The following is a 25014-nucleotide window of genomic DNA, read 5'->3' as shown; positions in this document are numbered from 1 at the left end:
ATGACGCTGGACGGTCATCGGCTGGGACAACAGTTGTGGTCCTGCCGTGAGCCTGTGTGAGGTATCCTTACATTCTGAAGAGGGTCTACACCATGCACTAAACCCCCACTTTTTTATTGAGTGAGAGAGAAGAGAGGCTGAGCTAATTCTTTTGGCTCCCCCTGGGGAACTCTGTACAACACTATTGGTTGCTGATGTATCAGAAACACCACAAATAAATATGAGATAAATATCTATGTGGAATTATCACACATTAACACTTCATCCATGCACTGTCAAGAAAACTATTACGGGGCCATTTAAGATTACAGCGTACCTCAGGACAAAATGAACAGACACAATCATTCCAAGGTTCAAAGCCAGTGCCTCCAACATGCCACATACACACAAAATACATGTAGGCAACTGGCACAGCACCGATGAAGCGTATCTCTTGTCACCAGCGTCACAAATTGCAGCGAAGGTGAAGGGGGACTTTTTAAGTACGTCACAAAGGAAACCGTTAGACAGAGGCCATATATTTATGGAACACAGGCCGCAAACTGGAACAGAGAGGGGCATTCATTTGTGACTCGCCAGATAGGTTCGGCTGCATGTTTATTTACGCAGCAAAGGCCATAAAGCCACACATCGACAAATATATAAGAAAGGCAGTAGCTTCACTGATTATGACAGCGACTTATGACAAAAGGCCAGGATGTCACAGAGTAATGCAGCCTGGAACAGAAGGCTCTGGCAGTAATGTTTGCACTCTTCTGGGCGCCCTTCCTTGCACAGCGTTTGACGACCAGGCCTGGATACAGCTGTTAGTCTTACAAGTCAATGTGGCACACGAGACAACAGTGGTCATTTAGCATTTTTTTTGTTTATTGTTTATTGGCTTTAGAGTCAGTAAAAATGCCTATTTCTCGATGGATGCTTCGCCACGAGCAACGGTACAGATGAGGTTGTTAAATTTTACAAGAACAAGGCAACTACACTGTGGGGTGGGCAGCTCTCCCCAGCCGATGTTGGGTGCATGGATACAAACACGCAGAAATACACCTGCTGCCATGGAAACACGCCGAACATACGGAGATGGAAAGGGGTAATTCAGGAACAGCTCCTGCGCTGGAACTGAATAAATTATCAGACACCGAGGGCCATATTATAATCCATTTCCTCTTGGTGCTTCTATAAGGAATAGAGCTCAGGTCAAGTTTAAATACACGTTTTTGTGATTGGGGAAACATAGCGGAAATGAATAATGAAACCATGTCAAAGCAAATACGTTTCATTTATTGCTTGTAAATCATTCATATGTACAATGGGGGTTTATTTAAAAACAAATCTGATCCATAGAAAATCACTGTTAAAAAACATCAAGCAAACGTATATTGCTATTTTTTGCTGGTCACATACATTGAAATGGAAACAAAATCTTCAGATAATTTGAAACGCTTGAAAAGTTTCTTTAATTGATAAACAGTACAAACAGAGCAGCATTCGTTTTGTTGCATTTTTTACATTGGTAAAAGTTTTATGAACTGCGTTTCAGAGTATGCTTAAAGTAATTCCTGTTATGCAGAGGTTACACAATACCCCACACAGTGTGAGAGAGGAACTTTCCCAGATTCTCGACAAAATGCAGGAGTTGTCCTCATTGACACAGTAGATGCCAAACGTTGGCTTTCTCCCATAGTTCTAGTAGAAAAGAAATCAGGGAAACTGGGTCACTTCATTGACCGTAGGTGCCTCAATAATGCCTTCCGAGTGGAGAACTTCCATTCACCCCGTATTAAGGAACCTATAACATCTGTTGGCCAGTCAAGCAGTTAAGAAAGCTTGATCTGTGTGCACGCGCATCATCAGGTGAAATTAGATAAATATTCAAGGCACCGCACTGCTTTTGTGACACCTGATGGTACATTCCAATTCTGCCAGATGCCATTTGGACTCGCGTGAGCAGCCTACATACTACAAAAGGTAATGACAGAAATGGTAAAGAACTAGTTACTTACCTGTACACTATGGTTCTCCAGTATTATCTTTCATAGATTCACATGCTTGTATCTTCCCCGTCGTCATGGTGGGAGTCTCCCGGTAAATAATAATCATAGCAGTAGAAGAAAAACTGCCTGAAACCATAGAGTAGAGAAACCAGAGGGTAACCTCTCCTCCTCATTATGTGGCCCAAACTACAGCCAATCAGCAACCAGCCCCAGCCTACACCATTCCCAGCAGAGCCACCATACCTCAGATTTCCTACCGCCCAAGAGTGAGCTATACAGGAAAACCAGAGATAAAAGGCGGTCTACCTAAAGGAAACGGGGAGGCGGGCGGGCGCATGTGAATCTATGAAAGATAATACTGGAGAACCATAGTGTACAGGTAAGTAACTAGTTCTTTCTCCAGTATTCAATCTTTCATAGATTCACATGCTTGTATCAGATTAGATAGCAGTTCCTGTAGTTAGAGCGTTTCCAGGCTAGACCCCTTTCCTATCTCGGGGTTGTGTGCCATAAATTGCTTCTATTACAAAAGAACTTTCCACAATACCAAGGCATGATCAATTAAACATTGACATCATAATTATTTGCGTAAAGAGAAAAGCATATTATACAGTAAACAGAAATTTGCAGAATACAAGTCATAAACATGTACCTTATTTAAAGAGATGTCGCAGGACTGCCTGTCCCACTGCTGCATCTGCTTTCCATTCCGTGTCCAGACAGTAATGCTTGGTGAATGTATGAGCAGTCGACCAGGTTGCTGCTCTACATATGTCTGGAAGGGGTACTCCTGCCAGCAATGCAGAAGACGTCGCCATTTTCCGTGTATCATGGGCACGGACTTTCCTGTCGAGAGGTCTTCCTGCTTTCTCATGACAGAAGCAAATAGCGGAAGCAATCCATCTGGATATGGAGGAACGTGAAAGGGCCAGCCCTTTTCTGACCCCCGAGTAAGCAACGAACAGTTGGTTTGATTTGCGAAAGCTTTTAGTCTTTTCAATGTAAAATTTTAGGCATCTGCCGATGTCCAAAGTATGCAAAGATTTTTCAGCCGCCGTGGATGGGTTCTTAAAATATGTCGGCAGAATGACAGGTTCATTTAGATGAAAATAAGAGGGTATTTTAGGCACAAATTTAGGGTTGGTTCTTAGCATCACCTTATCCGGCTTGAATTGAGTGAAGGGATCCAATATAGAAAAAGCTTGTATCTCGCTCACTCTTCTGGCAGACGTGAGCGCCAACAGCAAAGCCACCTTCCATGACAAAAATTGTAATTCTGATTTGTGTATGGGTTCGAAGGGAGCTTTCATCAACTGCGACAATACTGTGTTAAGCTGCCATGAAGGTGGAGGATGCTTGACAGGAGGAAACTTCCTGAACAGCCCTTTCAAGAATTCCTTGATTAGCCTATTAGACCACAAGGAAGGGCATCCTGGTGATCTTCTATACCTGGAAATTGCAGCTAGATGGACTTTTATAGATGAGTGAGCCAGTCCTGATCTGGCTAAATGTAGTAAATACGGAAGGATTTGCTCCGCCGAGGACGTTAAGGGATGCAGTGCCTTAGTCATGCACCAACTACAGAATCGCTTCCATTTTGCTACATATGTCCTGTTGGTAGACAGAGCCACAGAACTTTGCAGTATTTCACGACATTCTGGGGTGATATCTAGGGACCGGAATTCGTGCTCAAAAGGTTCCAAGCAGACAATCTTAGCGAGGTCAGTTGCGGATGAAGTACTTGGCCTCTGTTCATGGAAATCAGATCTCTGGTTATCGGGAGCTGTATTCTCGGTTCTACCGACAACTGCAGAAGCTCCGTATACCAGAACTGCCTCGGCCATGCCGGGGCTATCAGTATTATCTGGCAAGGTTCTGCTCTCATTTTCCTTAGTAGTCTGGGAATTAAGGGAAAAGGAGGGAAGGCATATGCAAACATCCCTGTCCATCTGAGGTGAAGAGCGTTCCCCCTCGAATCTTGTTGAGGGAATCTGCTGGCATAATGACTGCATTTTTTGTTGCTCTGAGTCGCAAACAGGTCCAGACCTGGTTTGCCCCACACTTTGAAAATCCGATTCAGCTGGATCTGGTTGATTTCCCACTCGTGGCAAATGTCGGATGACCTGCTTAACCGATCTGCTTTTGTGTTGTCCACTCCCGGAAGATGTTCTACTTGCAGCGATATTTTCTGACACAATAGCCATTTCCAGATTCTTTGTGCCAGAATCGACAAGGGTTTTGATCTCGTTCCACCCTGTTTGCGCAGGTAAAACATTGTTGTTGTGCTGTCTGTCCGCACCAAAACCGCTGAACCTTGGATCCTGGGAAGGAAAGCCTGGAGGCCCAGAAAGACTGCTTCCAATTCCAAGAGGTTGATGTGACGTTTCGCCTCTTGAGGAGACCAAAGGCCCTGAATTTCTAGGTCTTGCAGATGAGCCCCCCAACCTCGCAATGAAGCGTCTGACGTCATGACGTAGCTTGGTGATTGTGGTTCGAAAGTGAGGCCCTTTGTTAGGTTGCTCCTGATACCCCACCATGACATTGCCCGCTTGATCTGATTTGTTATGACCAGCTTGTCGTCGAAGGAACCCTGGGCTTGGACCCACTGCTTGTCCAGGGCTTCCTGTAACGGTCTCATTTGCAACCGGCAGTTGGGGATCAGCGGAATGCAAGAGGACATCATTCCCAGTAATGATTTGAATATCCTGATGGAAGTGAACTTTTTTGCTGCTAGGGATGCAGTCAGATTTAAGATTTTCATTATCCTTTCCTCTGAAGGGTAAGCTTTCAATTCTTGTGTTTTCAAGATTGCTCCCAAGAACTGTAGAACGCAAGTCGGGACAAAGGATGACTTTTCCTTGTTTATCCGAAGACCTAGACCTTGGAAGAGATCCATGCTCATTTGTAGAGATCTTCGCGTTGCTTGGAACGATGGTCCTTTTATCAACCAGTCGTCCAAGTATGGGAACACCTGTAGACCTTGTTTTCTTAAGTGCGCCGCTATAGGGGCCATGCATTTCGTGAAAACTCTGGGGGCGGATTTCAGTCCGAAAGGTAAAACTCTGAACTGGTAATGGCGCCCCTCCACCATGAATCGAAGATATTTTTTGTGCTTTTCGTGAATCGGAATGTGGAAGTATGCTTCCAGCAGGTCTAGAGAGACCATGTAGTCTCCTTTGCGAAGCAGTAGCAGAATTTCCTGCAAGGATAGCATACGGAAAGAAATCTTTTTTATGTATGTGTTCAGATCTCTGAGGTCCAGCACCTGTCTCCATTTCGATGACTGCTTTTTCCTTATAAGGAAAAAGTGCGAATAAAAACCTGTTCCCCGCTGGTTTGGTGGTACCTCCTCTATTGCTCCTTTCAGAATGAGCGATAAGACCTCTGCTTTGAGAGCCGTTAGGTGTTGATGAACTCTGCAAAGGGGTGGACGATTTGGAGGTTTTTGCAAGAATTCCAGGGTGTGATCCTGTGTAATAATGTCCAATACCCATCTGTCCGATGTTATGGACTGCCAATACGGGAGAAACTGAGAGAGGTAGTGGAACTGGTTGATCTGAAGCGGCAATAGAGGCGCCTGCGGAACATCACTGTCTGCGCCCAGAGTCCTGCTTTCCTCTGGCTGCGGATTTTCTCCTTCCCTGCTGCTGGAAGGAAGTGTTTGAGGACCGATATTGTTGGTTGGAGGGGTACTGACGGTAGCCTTGCTGGTTATACGGTTGGTACCGATTAGATTGATAAGAGGAACGTTGTTGTTGAAAGTGTCCTCTGGATCCTCGACCGCGAAAGGACTGATAACGGCCCTGTTGCAATGATCCCAAGGATCTAGCAGTGTCGGTATCTGCTTTTATCCCCTGCAACGCCTCATCAATTTGTTTTCCAAAGAGACTTTCTCCATCGAATGGCATATCCAATATCTTAGACTGGACTTCCGGACGAAAAGACGTAGCCTTGAGCCATCCCTGCCTTCGTAGGGTTATCGCCCCGGCCATTTGGCGAAAAGCTAAAGATGATATGTCCATTGCCACATCTATGGACTCCGACGCTGCTCTGGCTCCATCTTGAAGAATGGTAGTTGCCTCCTCCTTCTTGTCCTCCGGAAGGTGCGACAGGAAAGGCGCGATGTCCGACCACATCTGTCTATTGAACCGACTCAGCAGAGCCATTGCGTTGGTAGCTTTGATGGAAGCCGCTGCCATCACCGCAAAGCGTTTTCCAATGCCATCCATCTTCTTGCCCTCCTTATCTGGGGGCGCCACGCATGTGGCCATCGGGTTCTTGGAGCGCTTCTGGGCTGCTTGAGTCACCACCGAGTCTGGACGAGGATGTCCAATAAGGCATGCTGGAGCCTTCTCTACAGCGCGATACTTCTTGTCCAGCCTGGGTATGGACGCTGGGACTGAAGCTGGATTCTTCATCAATTTGAGTCCTTCCTCCCAGATATGCTCAATGATAGGAATAGCTCTTACCGACTTCCTGGAGGACTCCTTAAAGTCATAAAGGAAGCAATCGTTTTCCTTTACTGGCATAGAAAGCTTGAACCTTGTAGCCGCTTTCTCCATCAGGTCATGAAAGCTGGCTATATCCGCTGGAGGAGAACTTGATTGAGGCAAGGGTGACGCCGGAGATGTTGGAGCAATATATTGGTTCCATTCGTCTCCCACTTCCTCGTCCTGAGCAATTTCTCCTTCTTCCTCCTCATGATCCGACTCATTCAGGTCATCACGAATTGTAATTACGTTTTGAACCTCCTTCCGAGGAGGGGGAGGTGGTTGAGTTATAGGCGCCTCTTTAACAGGTTGAGAGCTTTTCTCAGAGGCCGCCGGAGCATTATCTTCTGGAAAACGACGATAATAGTTGTCTATCATACTCCTTAAGTCGGATATTAAAGAGATTGGTACCGACATTGACTCATCTCGTGCAGGCGTATCCACTTCCTCCTCATCATCATCATAGTGATAGGCCTGGTGGAAAGACTCATATCTCATTTGGCCCCTGACCGGCCGGTCTGTGAAGGCATAGTCCTCCTGTTGATCTTCCTCATCAGTGTCCTGATGCTTAATATGGAGCTGCGAAGGACTGTACGCCGCTCCAAAAGATCCTTCCTCCTCCGATTCCTGGCCATCTAGAATGGTGGAAGGTAGCAGAGGTGATATCTTTGGCGTTGAAAACTCTCCTTTTCTGCTCGTCAACCCCCCCGTCGACGGAGCAATCCTTTTAACAGAAATGTAAGTTGACGTTATTTTTGTTGGAGAAGACATCTTCAATGATTTATCCGCCGTCGACGGGAACGTCGACGGGGCCGTCGACGGGGTCGTCGACGGGATGCTCGTCGACGAAGATCTCGCCGTCGACGAAGACTTAACACTCAGCGTCGACGGAGTCGTCGTTGTCATCGTCGTCGACGAAGCTGTCGACATCGAGACTGTCGTCGTCGTCGTCGTCGACGGACTGGTCCTGGTCGTCGACGGAACGGTCGTCGTCGCCATCGTCGACGGAACGGTCTTCGCCGCCGTCGTCGACGATCTCGTCGTCGATCTGACTGGATTTTTAACAGATCTCGTTGACGGAAGCGACGACGGAGCCCTCTTTTCTGAGGTAGGCTTGAGAGGAGTTGGAGGGAGTGAAGTAGAAGGTTCACCTTCCTTAGATTTTCCTGCTTTTTGCCTCACATCTCCCTTTTCCTCAGAGGACCCTCTTAACTTCTTAGAGGAGTGTCCCATGGCTTCTCCTTCAGATTCGGAGTCATGAACCTTCCTTTTCTGAAGCCATATTAGGAGGCGCCCTTCCCTATCCCTCAAAGTTTTGGGAGGGAAGTTCTGGCAGTACTTGCAGTCCTTAGGGATATGCTTGGGGTACAGGCAGTACAAGCATTCCTTGTGAGGATCCTCAGAAAAAAGCCTGGCCTTGCCACAGGATCTGCAAGCTCTGAAAAGACTCTTCTTAGAGCTTTCAGACATCGTGACTGAAGTAATTCCAACAAGAAAAAACAATACCTGAATCCAGCTGACAAAGGTCAAAAGTTCAGTGAAGAGAGAGAAAAAACTGAGCAGAGCTCAGGGAGACTCCTTCTCACACGAAGGCGGTTAGAAATCTGAGGTATGGTGGCTCTGCTGGGAATGGTGTAGGCTGGGGCTGGTTGCTGATTGGCTGTAGTTTGGGCCACATAATGAGGAGGAGAGGTTACCCTCTGGTTTCTCTACTCTATGGTTTCAGGCAGTTTTTCTTCTACTGCTATGATTATTATTTACCGGGAGACTCCCACCATGACGACGGGGAAGATACAAGCATGTGAATCTATGAAAGATTGAATACTGGAGAAATGTTATTGCCAATGTGGTAATTTTTCTAGATGATATGATAGTGTTTGCTGAGACCAAAGTCAAGCAAAATGGGGATTTAGATCAAGTGTTGAAGGCAGGGCCGGACTGGGAACCAAAACCGGCCCTGGCAAAGAGCTTGGCCAACCCCCCCCTTGTGGTGGGGGGAGCCGCCAGGGCCGGTTTTCGGACGATTTTGTTACAGGGCCAATTTTGCAGCATAACAAAATCGGCCCTCAGGGGCCCAAAACCGGCCCCCACCCGTACGGCGCACCGGGGGATTGCCCGGTGCCTGCTACGGCCAGTCCGGGCCTATTTGAAGGTGCTTCTACACATTGGAGTTACTCAAAGAGGAGACAAGTGTATATTTGGTGTGAATATAGTTTATTTGGGATATGTGCTGTCCAGTGAAGGTGTGAAATTCAAACCTGGAGTGATGGATGCAGCTATAAAAGCTCCAAGCCGCTGTGACAAAGAACAACTTTGATCATTTTTAGATCTCTGTGAATTTTATTCGAAATTCATTAGGAATTTTGATACACTCATGGTCTGTAATAGAAAACTACTGAAACACAAACCAGAATTTGTGTTGTCAGAACGGTGTCAAGAACATTTCGATTTGCTTAAACAAATTATTGCATTGGCTTTGGCACTTGAACCTAATGTTGTGCATAGTAAAGTGGTTCTGACCGTAGACTAGCACAAAATGGCTTTGGTATTGCATTGGGACGATTATAAAGAGGTGCATGTAGGGTTTGCTTTGAGGAGGTTGAAATGTGTGGAGGTTCGGTAGTCCGTCATAGAAAAAAGAAACATTGGGTTATACTTGGGGGGTGGAAAAGTTTAAACCCTACTTGTGGGGTAAGATATTCTGGTTGAAAAAAGATCATCACGCTCTGGTGTATACATTGTCAGAAGAAAAAAAGGTTCTCAGTCAGTACTATGAATAAATAATATACATAAGATCATCTCCTATGGTATGTATTGAGTCAATACAAACTTCAAGTAAAAAAACATACAACCATGCTCGGCAACTACAATCCTCACCATAAGAAAAAGTAAATAATGTCAGTTTTAAAAAGAGAACTACCTTGTAGGAAAATCTGCTCTAGTAGGTTCTCAAATATTGAATGCAATGTTACATGCCTTAAGGCTGACCTAACATGCAACACTTCTGAAAAGAAAGGCAGCCTTTTCACAGATAAACACAATTGCTACTCAAGCCAAGAGAAGGCATACAAACAACGCAAATACGCACATAGAACCAGAACAATGTATTATTTAACCCTGTGGGTTGGGAGAGGTGACCTTAACACAGTAACTGAATGAAGTACTTACCCACGCAGGCCGGTACTGAGCTATTCCATTGTGCCAAAGCTCCTGGCACCGCCTGGCACTCAATGTTTGGGGACTCCAACAGCACATAACCAGGGTTACATTCAAAGCGGATCACTGCTCCCACAGAAAAGTCATTACCGATCCTCCTGCCATGCTTGGGCTCTGGAATGGAGCTGCACTGAGTGGCACTGGTGCGGGGTACAGCTAGGAAAAAAATGCACCATTGGTGAAAAGACCCAGCCAAATTGGATGACAACAATTCTCCAAGACTGAATGAAAAGTCCAGTTCGAACAACGCAAGGAGCTCTGTAGGCTCTTTCAATTAGTAGGACACCTAGAGAACTTCCTCAAAGATAGGTATCGGCCTTACCCTAAAATGGCCGTACAGATCTGGAATAATGATCCAAAAAGCAAAACAGCAAAAAACTGACCTATGAATATCACAGAAATGAGATATCATCCATATTTGCTCTTATAGTAGAGTTGACCAAGTATTTTGTCACAGAGCCAATTAGGTTATTAACTTAAGTTGACCTCCTCTTAGAACATTTAATACAAGAAAGAAACACCCCTCTTGTATGGCTGCTTCTATGTTTCTTTGATTCTCCCATTATGGATTTTTCAAACGTTTGTTGTCAAAGCTGATGGATAGAAATAAAAGTAAGAGTTTGATGCCAATTTGCAAACAAACAATAAAAGAATAGTTGCTGGGCCCATCATTTATGTTTCCTGGTGACTCCACAAGGATAGAAGGCATAGGGTAAACCTAGGTAGACTTAAGGTCATTGACTGAGCCCCAGGACAATCAGCTTTTCAGATGTATTAGCTTTTATGAGAAATTTCTGTTTTCTTAATTAAAACCACCAATGGGAAGACACAAAACAGAAGAAAAGATGGGAGGAGAAGTACAACAGACTGAAAGGAGACAAAGGATGAGCAAAGACAGGAAAAGGAAAATAATGATGAGAAACAGGATGCTAAAATGAAGCCAGAGGTGAACATGAAAGTAATATACGTAACAAGTGAAAGACCAGGAAGGGATCAGGGATAGTTCAGGTAGGTGTTCTGGTGTTTTATATTCCTACTATGCATTTGCGTAAATTATTTCTCACAGTATGTACCAATTATAGCACAATATTCTGAACACACACACCCATGTGAAAAAGGCATCCTTTTTGCCCTATTCACCCAAATGTTTGACTGATACTGGTGCTAACTGACTCTGACTGTGGCTCTGCAAACCAGGCTCATGGCCAGTGCTCTGATGAAAAAAAAATATATCGGAATTAGATATAATTACAATTGGCAATGCCAGACTCCTGTAAGTCTCTAGTATATAATTAGGCAAGGTGGTTCACACCACCTATAAGTCTCTAGTATATAATCTGGAAGGGGGTTTAGAGGCCCAATAGATTTCCTGCACTTGAGTGTGCACTACTGTGTTGCCTACTATCATTTTTAAAGGCAGTCCTGCATTGCAGATGTTCTTTAAAAGTAAATTACATGCAAATTCGACTTTCGAATTAAAGGCACTTACAAAGTGGTAATCTACCTTATTCTTTTGGTATAAGTCACCCTTAAGGTCTCCCCTAGGTGCACCCGGCATGGAGTGCCACGTAACTACAACCAGGGAAATGATAAAATATGTTTTGTATGCGCTGATGAGGAAAAAACTGCCAATTTTGTTTTCCCCTATTGTAGATTATTAGCTCCTTAGGCTAACATTGGAATATGTCATCTAAGTATAAAATTGCTGGGAAGGAGCTAAAAATGTAATAAAATGACTTAAAAGATTGGCAATGATAAATCTAACAACTTGCCACTGTTGAATTTATTATAACTAGTACACAAAATAGGTTATAGGACTTTCTTTTCTGTGAGCGAAAATCCAGCCTTCTAGCTGCTTTTCTTGAATGGTGAGCCTTAACAGGCTTAGTCAAGCGACTTTGATGAGGTGACAAGTGGCCTACCAGATCGGGTGCTGGGTAAATCAAACTGGGCTTTAGAGAGAGCAGGACAGTAAGGAATGACAAATAGGCCTACCGCCTCTTCCTGTAGCCCCAGCCGGATGGAAGGCCCCGAAACTGAATTTTAAGGTGTTCGAGGGAGAGTGTTAAGGGCAATGAGCCACACCAGTAGGTTGGTTTAGCCAGCTAGTTCTCTAAAGGAGAGAAAATCTCCATCTTGAATTCTAAAGTCCAGTGCTTTGTGGGACAAGATTATGCCACACGTTGGAGGAAGCAGTCATGCTTTTGGGTGGCACTCTGCACTTCATTGGACAGGGTTGCCACCCTGATTGTCAATCGAGATCATGGAAGAAATATATGTGAGCTGCATGATAACTCAGATTTGCTGCATCTAACTACAAGAAGAAGGACTGCCCTACTGGAAAACGGGTCTGCACCACATAGGATTGCTTCCTGAAGGACTGCTCCTGTTGCATATTGGGAACTACTGCTGTGAGGACTTTGCCTTGCTTCAAACAGGATTAAGGAGTTGACTCCCTGTAAGCAACAGGTTAACAGAGCTTCCCCACACCATCTCCCTCAGGAAGCCCCTTCCGAGCCTGGAGTGTGTCTAGTGGACCGTTAAGGATTTGGCAAGGTGCATTGTGGGAACTCTAGTCCCAAACTTCCAAGGACCATCTCAGAGTATCTAGACCATTAGATTTGTATTTTGGACACTTTGAACCCTCAAGAGACACTTCAGGAAGAAGTTCCAGAAGTTTGGAACAACTTTTGGAAAAAGCTCCATAAGTAGACCGACCTGACATCAAGAGTCAAGCCGACTACTTTCAACCGCGACACGGATTCCAGGTTCATCCCCCTGAAAGCTCCAGAGCTCAAGACTTCTAGGAGTTGACTGGGAGCTCCCCCTGAACCAAGCCAGTGAACCCGCTGCAAATCTGGCCTTACGAAATGCCTTGCGCGCAGTTGAGAGATAACCGTCCAAAAAAGTTTCTAAGTGCGAAAGTAACATTTTTACCGGGCCTCCTGCTTAGTGTATCCAACCAGGGCTCCATCGTGATAGGCCGCAAACTTTGACTTTAAGCAAGACCGGATGTCCTAATTAAAATTAATATCTCCAGTTCTCTATATTGGATTTTTGTCATTTTGGTGTCATTTTAAAGATAAAAGTATTTTCTATTGTCATAACTTGGTGTGGGATTTTTATTGTGTGCTGTGTCTTACTTATTTAATGTGTTGGTGTTTTTAAATGCTTTACATACCTGTCTCCTGAGTTAAGCATGCCTGCAAGGAGCCAGGTACCAAGGCATGAGCCAGAGGCTAATGTATTGAGACCTTGACTGGACTTTATATTGGGTTGGTGGTCTAATTGCTAGCGATAAGTTTGTACTTACCTCTACTAATAATCCACCTTCTAACAACACCTGTAGGTCTTTATACACCAGATGTCAGTTATTATCATCACTACCAAGCTGCGTAATCTGCCACATGCATAGCAGTCGATTGGTCACCAGATCTTAGCATTAAATACGAGGTAATGTAATTTTAACTGTGCACAATATAGATACTGCCAGTCGTCAAAGTGTTGTGAGACCATTCACAGGAAGAAGGCTGCAGGCTATGTGCCTCTATGAGGTTACAGAACTGCGAAGTAAGTTGGAATACTCCTCTTAATGTTCTGTTTCTGGGTCCATTATTCCAAATAATAAGTTGGTGTATGCACTTTACAAAAAATAAGGTCAGACATGAGTAGGTCATTCAGATCTATTTTTTCATTCTTGGACTTAAAATTGTGCCGCTGATGGTACAGAAACGGGAATGCAAGCAAAGATGTTGCTGCGACATAACAGTGATAGAGAGGGTCTTCGAGAAGGAAGAGAGGAACTATCACCTCACCATGGAGGGAAGGTGGAATTCTGATACCTCTGATCTTTTATGACACGGTATTACAAGCAAGTAATGACATTTTCCTATTCAAGACATGTTCTGATTTCATATAGTCTTCATTATAGTAAAGTAGGATGCATGCTTTTGAATACCAATGGCATTGTCCCGTGTACTCTTTCATATCGTGTTGTCCTTTTATTGTGCAAGGTATTAAACATTCCTAGGCGTGGGCTCCTAGATCACAACCCAGCACACATAGCTTCTTCTGTGAAATATATTCTGTCCTCACTGTTAATTCACAGTCACCCATCTCAATGTTCTTCTTTGGTATGCTCCTGACTACAGACACATTGCCCTCTGATCGTATGATGACAGGGTTACTAAAGGCTTGTGGCCCTTCAATGCACGAGACGTTTACCCTGCGTCTGACCTACCTTGGTAGACAAAGTGGAATCCTTTGGCAGTTGCTTGGCCCTTCGAGCTGAATTTGATCAAGATCTGATTGGAAGTTGCTAATGGCAGCGATTCCCCTGTTGAAACACAGAGACAGCAAATGGGTTATATTTTAAACACACAACAGTCATTTTATAAAAATAAAACTTCTATTACGGTTTCAGAACCAGACAACAATAAAATCCAACCCAAAATCTGTAAAAAAATAGTCAAAACACAATTTTCAATTTCCCTGATTTTTTTTTATCTGGTGGTAAACGTAAGTATACCTATTGCTGTTTGTTTATTAAATGTCTGCTCCCTTAAAGTTTTCTACATATAGCTTGATGTTATATTACTATCTCTGATCACTTTACAAACCAGAAGTTGCTATTCCCAATTTAATGCTACTCAATTTACCAACCTTGGAACAATGGAAGATAGATAGATAGATCCATCCATCCATCCATCCATCCATCCATCCATCCATCAATCCATCCATCCATCCGTCCATCCATCCATCCATCCATCCATCCACCCAATAACCCACCCACCCACCCAATCACTGATCCATAAATCTACGTTTCCCTCTAATTCTCCCTATAAATATTGCCTTCCTTTTTATAGCTACTTGCTGGCCATCCTATCTGCTATCTATCTTTTCAATCCCTCACCGACCTTATTAAGCATTACTTAATTCTTATAAAATCTCTTCTCCTGCTCTTACAATGATATCTCCTTGGCGTACCATTCTTACAGCATCTCATTTTCAGGAACATTTGAAAACATCTGTCAGGGTCTCAGCTTCATGCCAAAATGTGTTCCAACATTATTAATCTTCTCTACTCCGCCTATGATAGAGATTGTAGCAAAGCTGTGCTGCTCAACTTTGCATTTGTTTTTTATTTCACAAGCTTCAAGAAGTTCGAAGCTTGCCAGCTTAAAAACAAAAACCGGCATCTCAGCGGTCCTTGGAGGAAGAGAGAAGCCATCCTGCATGTTGTGAAGGGTCTGCAAACTAGTTGGTGACCTCCTACACCTTACAGCAGCCTCTATCCGGTGATTCACACAAGAGGCAAAGTCGCTAGTTCGTCAAGCAAGATGTCTGTTGCTGGAGTGGCACTTTCTAACATCAACAGCCCAAGCAAAATTTAAATTATGTATGTTGCGTAATTTCAGAAATTTTGTTTTATCCTTGGTAGGCAAATTTCCAAGGATTACGCCATTATGTCACTTGCTGAATCACGCTGCAGTTTGCAGAAAAATCATAGTGCAGGCACAAGAGAAACAACTAGAAAGTAAGCAGCTGCTGTTCGCAGAATTTGTTTTTGTGTTTTTTTTTGTTACACAAAAATGTGTCCTTGTGTCAAAAAATTATGCAAGGATTCTTTTCGCACTACACTATAGCGCTGAATGACCGATTGGCAATTCTCATAATTATGCATAATTTCACCTAATCTTCCTGACATGACACATATTTATTCAAAAGTAAATTATGCACATTTCACACATCCACTAACCCACATACTGTCCACCTCTCTGTACCTCATACCTAGGCAAGGAGACTTTGATGACTCTCACCTTACGTTTTCCGGGAGAAGGGTGTCTCCCCCAGAAGACACCCAGCACAAGGCAATGGGACCTGCCAAGTTTTACCTCAAGACTGGTGAATTTAGCTGAAGGCGGAAATCTCCGTACCTCTTCAACAAGCTGAAGTTTCACAACTTCACTAGGCTATGAGGGTCAAGTACAAACTTCGTAGCAACGTTTATGAGAAGTAACACATAGACAGAAAAAAGAGGCTACCGTGAATATGGTGGTATTAACAGTGCATCGGTGCTGACTCTTTTGTAAACATTTGTCCAGTAAAATAATCCATACCAGTGTGAGAACCGGACAGAGAACTCAGGAGGCGGGCGTGCGCGTTGGCTCCATCATGCACTTCCACAACATCGTTCAGAGCCGTCTGGAAGAAGGCAAACTGCCCAAATACCACTAAAAGAGAGTAAACACAAAGAAAGTGCAACACAGGATAAAGCTTTGGCCCTCAAGTTGCTGATTTCTGCTGAATCAATTAATTACATTTGCATGTTCATGTGTCCAATCTAGCTCCTAGAAATCTGTTTAAAATGTTGTCCATAAAATGGTGGTTAGTGACTCCTGTATGCTTCTTTGTTCTGAACGTAGGATGAGGGCTCCCTTTTTGGTGCAACTCCTCACTGGGCAGAATGAAGTAGGACGGCAAAGATCGACATAGCAATTTAGTGCCACCGTCCATGTACACGTTGCTTAAGGTATAGATGTATAACATAAATTAGCTTGATTGTGTGATTTATATTGTACATTGAGTTGCAGAAGACGTATCGATGTGTGTCACTGTTTCTACCCTCTGCTGGTAAGATTTCAAAACGTTATTCCTCTCGTTTTGACCATGAAACAGTTTAAAGATGTGTTAAAAGATTGCACCCCACGATCACTTTCAGTGAAGTTAACTGAGTACCTAATCACTATGAAATTCACCTTTTGTGATGTTAAACATATATAGATAACTATTAGCCTACTTGGAAAAACAAACTAATGTCCAAATCAATGTAAGGGAGAGAGAAGCAGAGATACACTCATCTTCCAGTATTAAGGAGCTAACAGTCATAGGGGAATAAATCACTAGTGGCGAAGAGCCAATCTCACATGTGTTGTAACGGAGACCCTCAACCACACTAACACAGTGAGTGGTATATGTTTTCTCAGCTCGTGAGGTCAGGTGGATAGGCAAAGTGGAATCCACTCAGAGTGATAGTGATCCCTAGAGTGATGGGGAACACACAGTGTTGTTTAAATGCCCCTCACACACCAACAGGCCCCTTGGTGTCATGCTTCATCATCGGGGCCTTCGCACCCCTCTACGGGATGCGGCGTGCTACGACTCGCGGATACGCAGGAGCACTTGAAGTGAACTATGTGTGGGGGGGTGTGTTTTGTTACAAAAGTGTGAGTGAGGTGAGGTGAACAAAAAGGTGAATGGTTAAAAAATACCTGGCACGTGGGAGGAAAAAATACTTTATTTAAATCCCCGGCTGGTATTATTAAAACAAAAGTGCAGGGCGTGGTTTAAATAGATACATATTAGGGTATCCAGACCACTGTATCAAGATGTCAACATGTTTCAGAGGTCACAGCCCCCTTCTTCAGGACAAGGGTTAATGCACTTACCCTCCCCTTACTCACATGTAAAATATAAAAGTGTTTTAAAAATTACCACAATGTGTAATGTTCCTAACAATGTTATTATGTTAGTGAATGTCGTTACGCCCAATTGGCGTAAGAACTTAAAGTTCCCAACTACAGGACTTCATGAGCCTAAGCGTATATTGGGGAATCCTTCCTTTCTAATCAGAAACAACAGTTACTGCAACAGCTAATCGCCTGCCTTCCCTCAACGCGGCTCCGATGAACGCAACGACATTCACTAACATAATAACATTGTTAGGAACATTACACATTGTGGTAATTTTTAAAACACTTTTATATTTTACATGTGAGTAAGGGGAGGGTAAGTGCATTAACCCTTGTCCTGAAGAAGGGGGCTGTGACCTCCGAAACATGTTGACATCTTGATACAGTGGTCTGGATACCCTAATATGTATCTATTTAAACCACGCCCTGCACTTTTGTTTTAATAATACCAGCCGGGGATTTAAATAAAGTATTTTTTCCTCCCACGTGCCAGGTATTTTTTAACCATTCACCTTTTTGTTCACCTCACCTCACTCACACTTTTGTAACAAAACACACACCCCCACACATAGTTCACTTCAAGTGCTCCTGCGTATCCGCGAGTCGTAGCACGCCGCATCCCGTAGAGGGGTGCGAAGGCCCCGATGATGAAGCATGACACCAAGGGGCCTGTTGGTGTGTGAGGGGCATTTAAACAACACTGTGTGTTCCCCATCACTCTAGGGATCACTATCACTCTGAGTGGATTCCACTTTGTTTATTCATATGACCCGGGAGACTGAATCCACTGACTCTCTCTCTCCCCCTCTTGTTATAATTTGTGTCAGGTGGATAGGGTCATCATAGGATCATAATCGCTTGAGGGTTCGGTTCTCCAAGTGATTTACCAATCTCCACCAGGAGGGAGACTGTCTGTGTGGTTCCCAGTATTGAAGCGTGACTAGTGATCACGAACATCTCCTATCCTGTATAAGGAAACTTTATCAGGAGTCGACAGGGACATGATTAAAAGAAAAAGCGATGCTTAAGTGTATCGGTAATTGGTCCATTGCACCTAGTGAGGGAGTCGACATGTTTTTGCCTTAGGATTGCTTTTATGAGTCAGGTCACTTTCTTCAGGACCATAGAGCGTAAGGTGGTCTTCAAACTTTGGAACCCCATTATTAGAGAGGGGGTGAGCACATTCACTCACCCTTCTTTGTGAGTAAGCACAATGGCCCACAGTTTACGTTGTCATAGGTGCAGTCTTTACCGATGACTTATAAAGGAGTCTTCAGTCCACCTGACTCAAAAGAGCAATACTAAGGCTACAACATGTCAACCCCTCACTAGGTGCTGTGGACCAATTACCAATCCACTTACACACTGCTTTTTCTTTGAATCATGTTCCTGTCATACATGTTATACAGGATAGTAGGTATTCCTAATCACTAGTCAGACTTCACAATTGCGAACCACACACACAATCTCCCTCCTGGTGAAGGTTGGTAAAACACTTGGAGAACCGAACACTCAAGTGATTATGACATGATGATGACACTATCCACCAGACCACATGAGCAAAGAAAACATATACCACGTACTGTTTTAGTGTGGCTGAGGTTCTTGGTCACATGTGAGAATCTGGTTCTTGGCCACTAGTGATTCATTCCCCTATGATTAATAGCAAACAAACTAATGTTCTATGTAGGGCTGGGTTTAAATAGACCACATTTTCAATTGGAAACGTAATTTTACCAAACATTCTGAGTATGTGAAATGCATTTCACTAGTTATTTGCGTAAAAATTGTATGCGAGGATATACTTGCATGCAAAAGCCTTGTGAGATACAGACAGAAGTGTGATTAGAATAGAAAATATCTCTTTGCAGATATTTAAGTGAAAATGGCATGAAAAAGCATAACAGCTGGAGGACAAAAATCATAGCTAATGCACACAATCCAAAATTTAAAAAAAAAACAGGAACTATGTAAGATTATGCTTGTCTAATGTACATTTTGCCCAGGCATAGTTCTAAGCAAATCATACCCTGGTTTCACATCTAAATGACCTAAAGACCTGTGTTGCAACCATAATCATTCATATAATGATAAATACATATAATAGAAGTGTTTAGGATTTGACTGTTAGTGGAAATTGGAAGGATGTCCTCTCATCAGTGGGAGTTCCCTATACATTAACTCAATTATTAATTACACATCCATGCTAGTTAAGTGCTTGTCATGACTCTTAAACTATTACTACAACTAAGTTGCAAGACTAGAAGCAAAGCAGTTTGTATTCAGGAAACACACATTGGCACATCTTCCTATTATTTTTAAATGTGTGCTAGGAAACTTTGGAAAATCATAAGACACATGTTCAACTCTTTGCGGGTCCTTGTGTAAATGTAAAAGTGCTCCAAGTAGTATATTATGAGAAGCCCAGATAAAAGGCTAGACTGGCCCTTTCAACTTAAAGATAAAACTCAAAGGTTTGCCGCCCTTGAACATCATTTTACTATGTTCCATGCACAATTGTTTGCTTCTAATTATCTGTGCTTCTAAAAAAAACAGTTTCCCTCTCTTTGTTCAGAAGCATCTCTCGCTACTCTGCACGCTAGAAACAAAACACCACATCACCAACCCAACTCACTCCAAAGGCAACACTTTGGACATCATTCTCTCTAAATCCCCCAACATCAACTGACAGCCCACAATTCTCCTAGACTGAGCAGGTCACCTCACTGTCCCATTTCCTTCACACATGCTACTGTCTCACATGAAGGGGAACAGAAAAAAGTATAACGTTTTCTTCTGTTCCTTCAAGAACATCGATCTAGAAGAACTCTTGAGAAAAAGTTAATAATCTGCCCAACACTTGCAGTTCTCTACAGATGTCAAGACAGTTCACAACATCGAAAACTCCACTTTGAAGAAGCACTTAGAATGGTATGCTCCTCTAAAATGTCACACCTTTAAACCTAAGCCATCACCAACACCCTGGTACACTCACAAATGTAGCAAAAACAGACACTTCATAGCAAGACAGGATAAGAAATGAATAAGATCAAAATGCCAGGAGTACCTTACCTTTCTGAAAGCACTCAGCTCAACTATCATTTTGTCATCATCACAACTAAAGACACCTAGTAGAAGATCACTATCAAAGGAGCAATCATTGCTTAAGTCCTCTGTAGGACGACTAAACAGTGTGCCACTATCAGCTTACAGATATAATGCTATCAACTGCTTCTTCACTACGAAAATCAACAAAATCAGATCCAATATCACCAGCTCATAATCAGCATCCACACCATTACCTAGACCTAGCCACCACACCACTAACTGGTCATCCTTTAACATTATCTCCCCAACAGATCATGTCAAAATTCTGACCTGCTCAAAGCCACCTCCTAATAAGATGACGTTCTCCCTCCGCCATCATCAAGCCTCATGATTTAACTGCATTAGATAAACATTTGCAAATGGGGTCAATGTTTTTTTTACTGTTATGTTATGTTATGAACCTTTATTACGCGCACAGCTGCTCCAGCGAAGGAGCGTCCCGGCGCCTGACAAGGGAACAACATAACACAAGCTTAAAAGAGTGGACTGATGAGAAAGATAAATCTAGGGAAACAAAAAAGTCTTGACAGCCCTGCGAAATGAGAGCAAATCAGCAAGGGTACGTATTTTCAATGGGAGGGGATTTTTTAATCATTTCAAAGTAGCCTTCCAACTTGACTGCATCTTTAGCAGAATGTGGGGCTTCAAAATTCATTAAATCAGATGTTTCCAATATGGGTACATGAGCAACAGAATTCATGCCAGATTTTTATATGAACCAAAGATAATTTATTCAAATTTAGATTTATTATCTGCAAAGTTACCTTCTTTTAATACTATATCTCCTGCGGCTCTGTGTTGGAAACTCCTACCCTATTTGGTACATAGTAAATAATGCTCATATCTACCATAATAGGTGTTGTTTCTTAGAACAGATGAACAATTATACGCAAGTCTTTAGGACTTGGAATGTGTAGAAAGTCTGAAACAAATACATTACCCCTTGTAGAAACATTTGTTCCTGTACTGGCAAAATTGAGTTTTTTTATTCTAATCCTTGTTCACTTCGCAGGTATCTGTTTGGGCCACAGGTATGTACTACTTTTAAACTGCTAACTGGCCAAAGCAATGATGAGGACGGCGCGCTCAACACCAGAATTTTGAAAGATTCCCTTTGAAGAATGGGGTTCACTTTAGAAGACTAGATTCTCTTCTGAAGATTGGTACTGACCTTGAAACAATACTCTACGAGATTTCTGAACTTTGGCAGCCTTTGTTGTCATTAAAAATAGCAGTGTACCACCCATTATGCATTGCTAGATCATTATTCCTATACCATTGGATCTCCCACGGTTGAGACACCAGGATGGTTTAATGGTTTTGAGTTGCCATACACCTCTTTAAAGTGCTGTACCCGTCCATCGGGGGCAATACCCGTACTGATTTCTGTCTCAGCGTGGTTAATAAAGAAAGGGCTATTTATCACTCTCCAAAACAGCAGAGAATCTTTCAAAATAATTGCTGCTATCAGGGGCTCAGGCCTCAGACCTGATCTCACGTTACCTTGTCGCAAGAGCTAACCTATAGCACCTATGACACATCCTGACAAGTTTAACACCTCGTGGAACCATTTTAATAGATTTTAATAAAGCCATCCAAAAGGCCACAATCTGAAAGGTAAGCCTCTCCCCACTGATATGCATAAAAATGTTGAAGCATGTTGTACTCTCAGTGGGGCCCCCATCAACATCCAAACACATATGGTGTGCCTCTCAATTGTGTGTGGCAGTTCTACTAAACAACTTCTGTTTGTCAATCTTTTCCCATTTCTATAATACACCTTTATTTTTGGTAACGAAAATGCACAAAGATACCCCACTGGTTTTCATATGTGGTGTACAACAAGTAAGGAAAGTTACAAGAAAGTTGTCATCGCTAAGCGCATTTTCTTGAACGTCGTACCCTGAGAGAAGCCCCTGTACATCCTCTGTGAACAAAATTAAGTCAATACTACAGCAGTCCCTATCTGTATATGCTGGCTTTAGACTAGGAGAAAGAGCAAGTGAGCCAAAGCTAAAGTGCAGTCAGTACTTAACAAAAAGGTCATTAAGAGCATCCCCTAAGGGATTGTGGCTGAAGTGCATTAAAGTTTCACCATAAATATCACTTGAGGCACAAAATGCCATGCCAGCTCGATCACGCAACCGATATTAAAATCACCCATCCTTAGTAGAGAAACACTCCCCAGAATGGGTGAAAAATCTCTCTAGCTCCCTCCCCACAGTATTATTGATATTACAGTTGTTATATTAATAATAATAATAATAATAATAATAATAATAATAATAATAATAATAATAATAATAATAATAATAATAATAATGTCAGGGTTTATAATAATTAATAACCAAAGGCTTCTTGGTGCGCTACTTCAGCCAAAGGAGTTGAAAGTTACAAGATCTCAAGTCCGCTCTAATAACAAGGTCAAGAAATGACATGGATATCAGGGTTAATAACCCACCATAGACCCTACCTGAGAGCCTACCTGCTAGCTGCTGTAAAGTACGGCATATAAACGTGTATGTGTCCCAGATTAACCGACCATGTCTCTTGAAGTTTAATAATGATGTGACTCTATATTTGATCTAACCATTTAAAATGACACATTTTGGAACCTAAACCGCTCACATTCCATGTTCCTACTTCCCCGTTGTCTTTGGTCCAGAAATCACACAATTGCCTGACGTTTTGCAAGAGTGACCAGGGTGATTATAGCCACATATAGTATTCATACCACCAACATGGCTATGTAAAGCATCACAACACCTAGACGTATCAAGGGCAGCACAAGGTGTTATTTTTCAGTCTACAAGATCACACTGGTCAAGGGCAGCAGATCTGTTACCAAGTGAGAGAAGGGGTGGTAAAGTAGCATCTCCCCATGCCCTTGAACCTGGGATTGACTTGTGAGTCATAAGCAGCCTTTGGTCTATAAAACAATCCCATGGGGACATCTACTAGTCTGCTTTGGGTCTCTATACAGTTATTAAGGCTCGAAGCGAGTCATTTCCCTATAAGCCCAGTCCTAAAATTAACAATGACACAATCACATTCATCTGATTAAGGGATATTTCCAATCCATGCAATAATTTAAACCACATTGATATCCCTGTGTAGGGTAGAACTGTTTTTCAGCCGAATGTTAAACAAATGAGGGACCTTGTTGAGTAATTGGTCATGCCTTTCTGCTTTACCAGGGGCTAGAGGAGGAATACCTTTCAAAATGATAGTATAGGGTGTAGCAGCAGGTGGAAGGTCAAAATTTAGGCTGATTCTCAACTCTCATATGACAACTCTCAATGTTGCTGCTTTGTGCGGGGACAATGCTGGCCAAAGGTCCCTGCTTGGGGCAGAGTCTTGATGGTAAAGACTATCATCCCATGTTTAAGCAGGTTGGATGCCCCCATTGGAGTGAAGTTTTATCAGTAGATTTTCTATTGCCCCAAGTTGATACAGTTTCCAAAAAGCCAACCAGCCGTTCCTCCAATTTTTCAAGCGCAACATAAGCAGAATTCGAATTCCTTTTGGACAGGACTGCTTCAGGAGAATTTTTACTGTTACAGTTGGACTGCATTTGACACGTCCATTAGTTGGAACAACCATACCGGTTTTTTTCTTAGTTGTGGGTGAGATGCACGATGAATTGAAACTTTTCTCCCTGGATGTCAGCCTCTCCAATAGTCTCCGTCATGTCAGATACACATGGGCTAGATCTGCTAATTCTGCTGTCAGATCTGCCAGAATGTGATTAAGTTAGCAATGTATGTGGGGTCTGGGACCAGTAATGTAATTACTGGTGGTGGCCTCAAGTGTTTCTTGTTAGTCCCGGTGGCATTGTTTATCTGCACTGTAACTGCATCAAGTTCATGTTGATAATCCCACAAAGCATTAGATAAAAAATTAGTTATGTAATTAGTAGTAAACCTTCCTTACCGGAAGGTTCAATTGCCTTCCTTTTCCCCATATTTGCTTTGGTGGTGAAAGATATGAAGAATACAAATAACTTCATGGAACAAATGGGAGCTGAAGCCCCTTCCGGACTCTGACGAGCGCAGACAGGCCCGCTCTTGGACTTGTCTTCTCCCGGGCTCTGAATAGCTGCGTCCTGCATGATACTCACATGCAGAAAGACGCCTTGTGCTGTAAAGCACCCCCCCATGGGCCCTTCTTTCTCCTATGGCAGGGAGTTGTGGGCAATGTAGTCCTGCCCCGGCAGACAGAGTCCTGTAGTATCCTAAGTGTGCGAAGCCACTTCACGCTATGAAGCACTCCCTCGCAGCCTCTCATTTCTTCTGTGGCAGCGGGTTCTGAGCAACGCAGACACTTTGTCCTTAGGATTGTCTCATGTACTTGTTAGACGATTGGAGACAGAAAGTCGATATAGTGACCACCACCATTACCAAACCTAATGGATTCGCATGCCTTTTCCTCAAATAACTTTTTCCAAATACACAGAGGTCTATATAATTGGGTGGTCCTTGGCCTGTCTTGGATCACTATTAGGACTTCAAAAAATTACTTTAGTGATCTTGTTCTGGCAGCAGGAAAGTGTACTAAGTCTACTTTGATGAATAGGTTCTATTTTTTGTTGATAAACATAAAAGTACACCTTGTATAAGATATATTCTATTGTTTACTTAATACATACTGTGTAAAGCTGAGCGGATAGATATCTTTTTTACCATGTCTCTAAAAACAAAATACTAAGAGAAAACATTCTGAGTGCAGGCACAATAG

The 25014-nt window shown here is 42.9% G+C and overlaps 1 protein-coding gene across 1 annotated transcript in view; it reads right to left on the bottom strand.

Moving 5' to 3' along the window:
- Positions 1 to 25014, bottom strand: part of CSMD2 (CUB and Sushi multiple domains 2) — a 1651801-nt gene that overhangs the window by 227494 nt on the left and 1399293 nt on the right. Inside the window, exons 32-34 of the mRNA XM_086956548.1 lie at positions 15817 to 15930; positions 13938 to 14033; positions 9650 to 9853 (exon numbers count right to left, since the gene is read on the bottom strand). Of these exons, the coding sequence (XP_086812674.1) occupies positions 9650 to 9853; positions 13938 to 14033; positions 15817 to 15930 (414 nt within the window). The remainder of the gene's footprint in view (positions 1 to 9649; positions 9854 to 13937; positions 14034 to 15816; positions 15931 to 25014) is intronic.

This window comes from Lissotriton vulgaris, chromosome 2_1 (assembly GCF_964263255.1).
Source record: "Lissotriton vulgaris chromosome 2_1, aLisVul1.2, whole genome shotgun sequence".
NCBI classification, from domain to species: Eukaryota; Metazoa; Chordata; class Amphibia; order Caudata; family Salamandridae; genus Lissotriton; species Lissotriton vulgaris.
The sequence above is the reverse complement of the archived record's forward strand: the minus strand, read 5'-3'. Positions and strand labels throughout refer to the sequence as shown.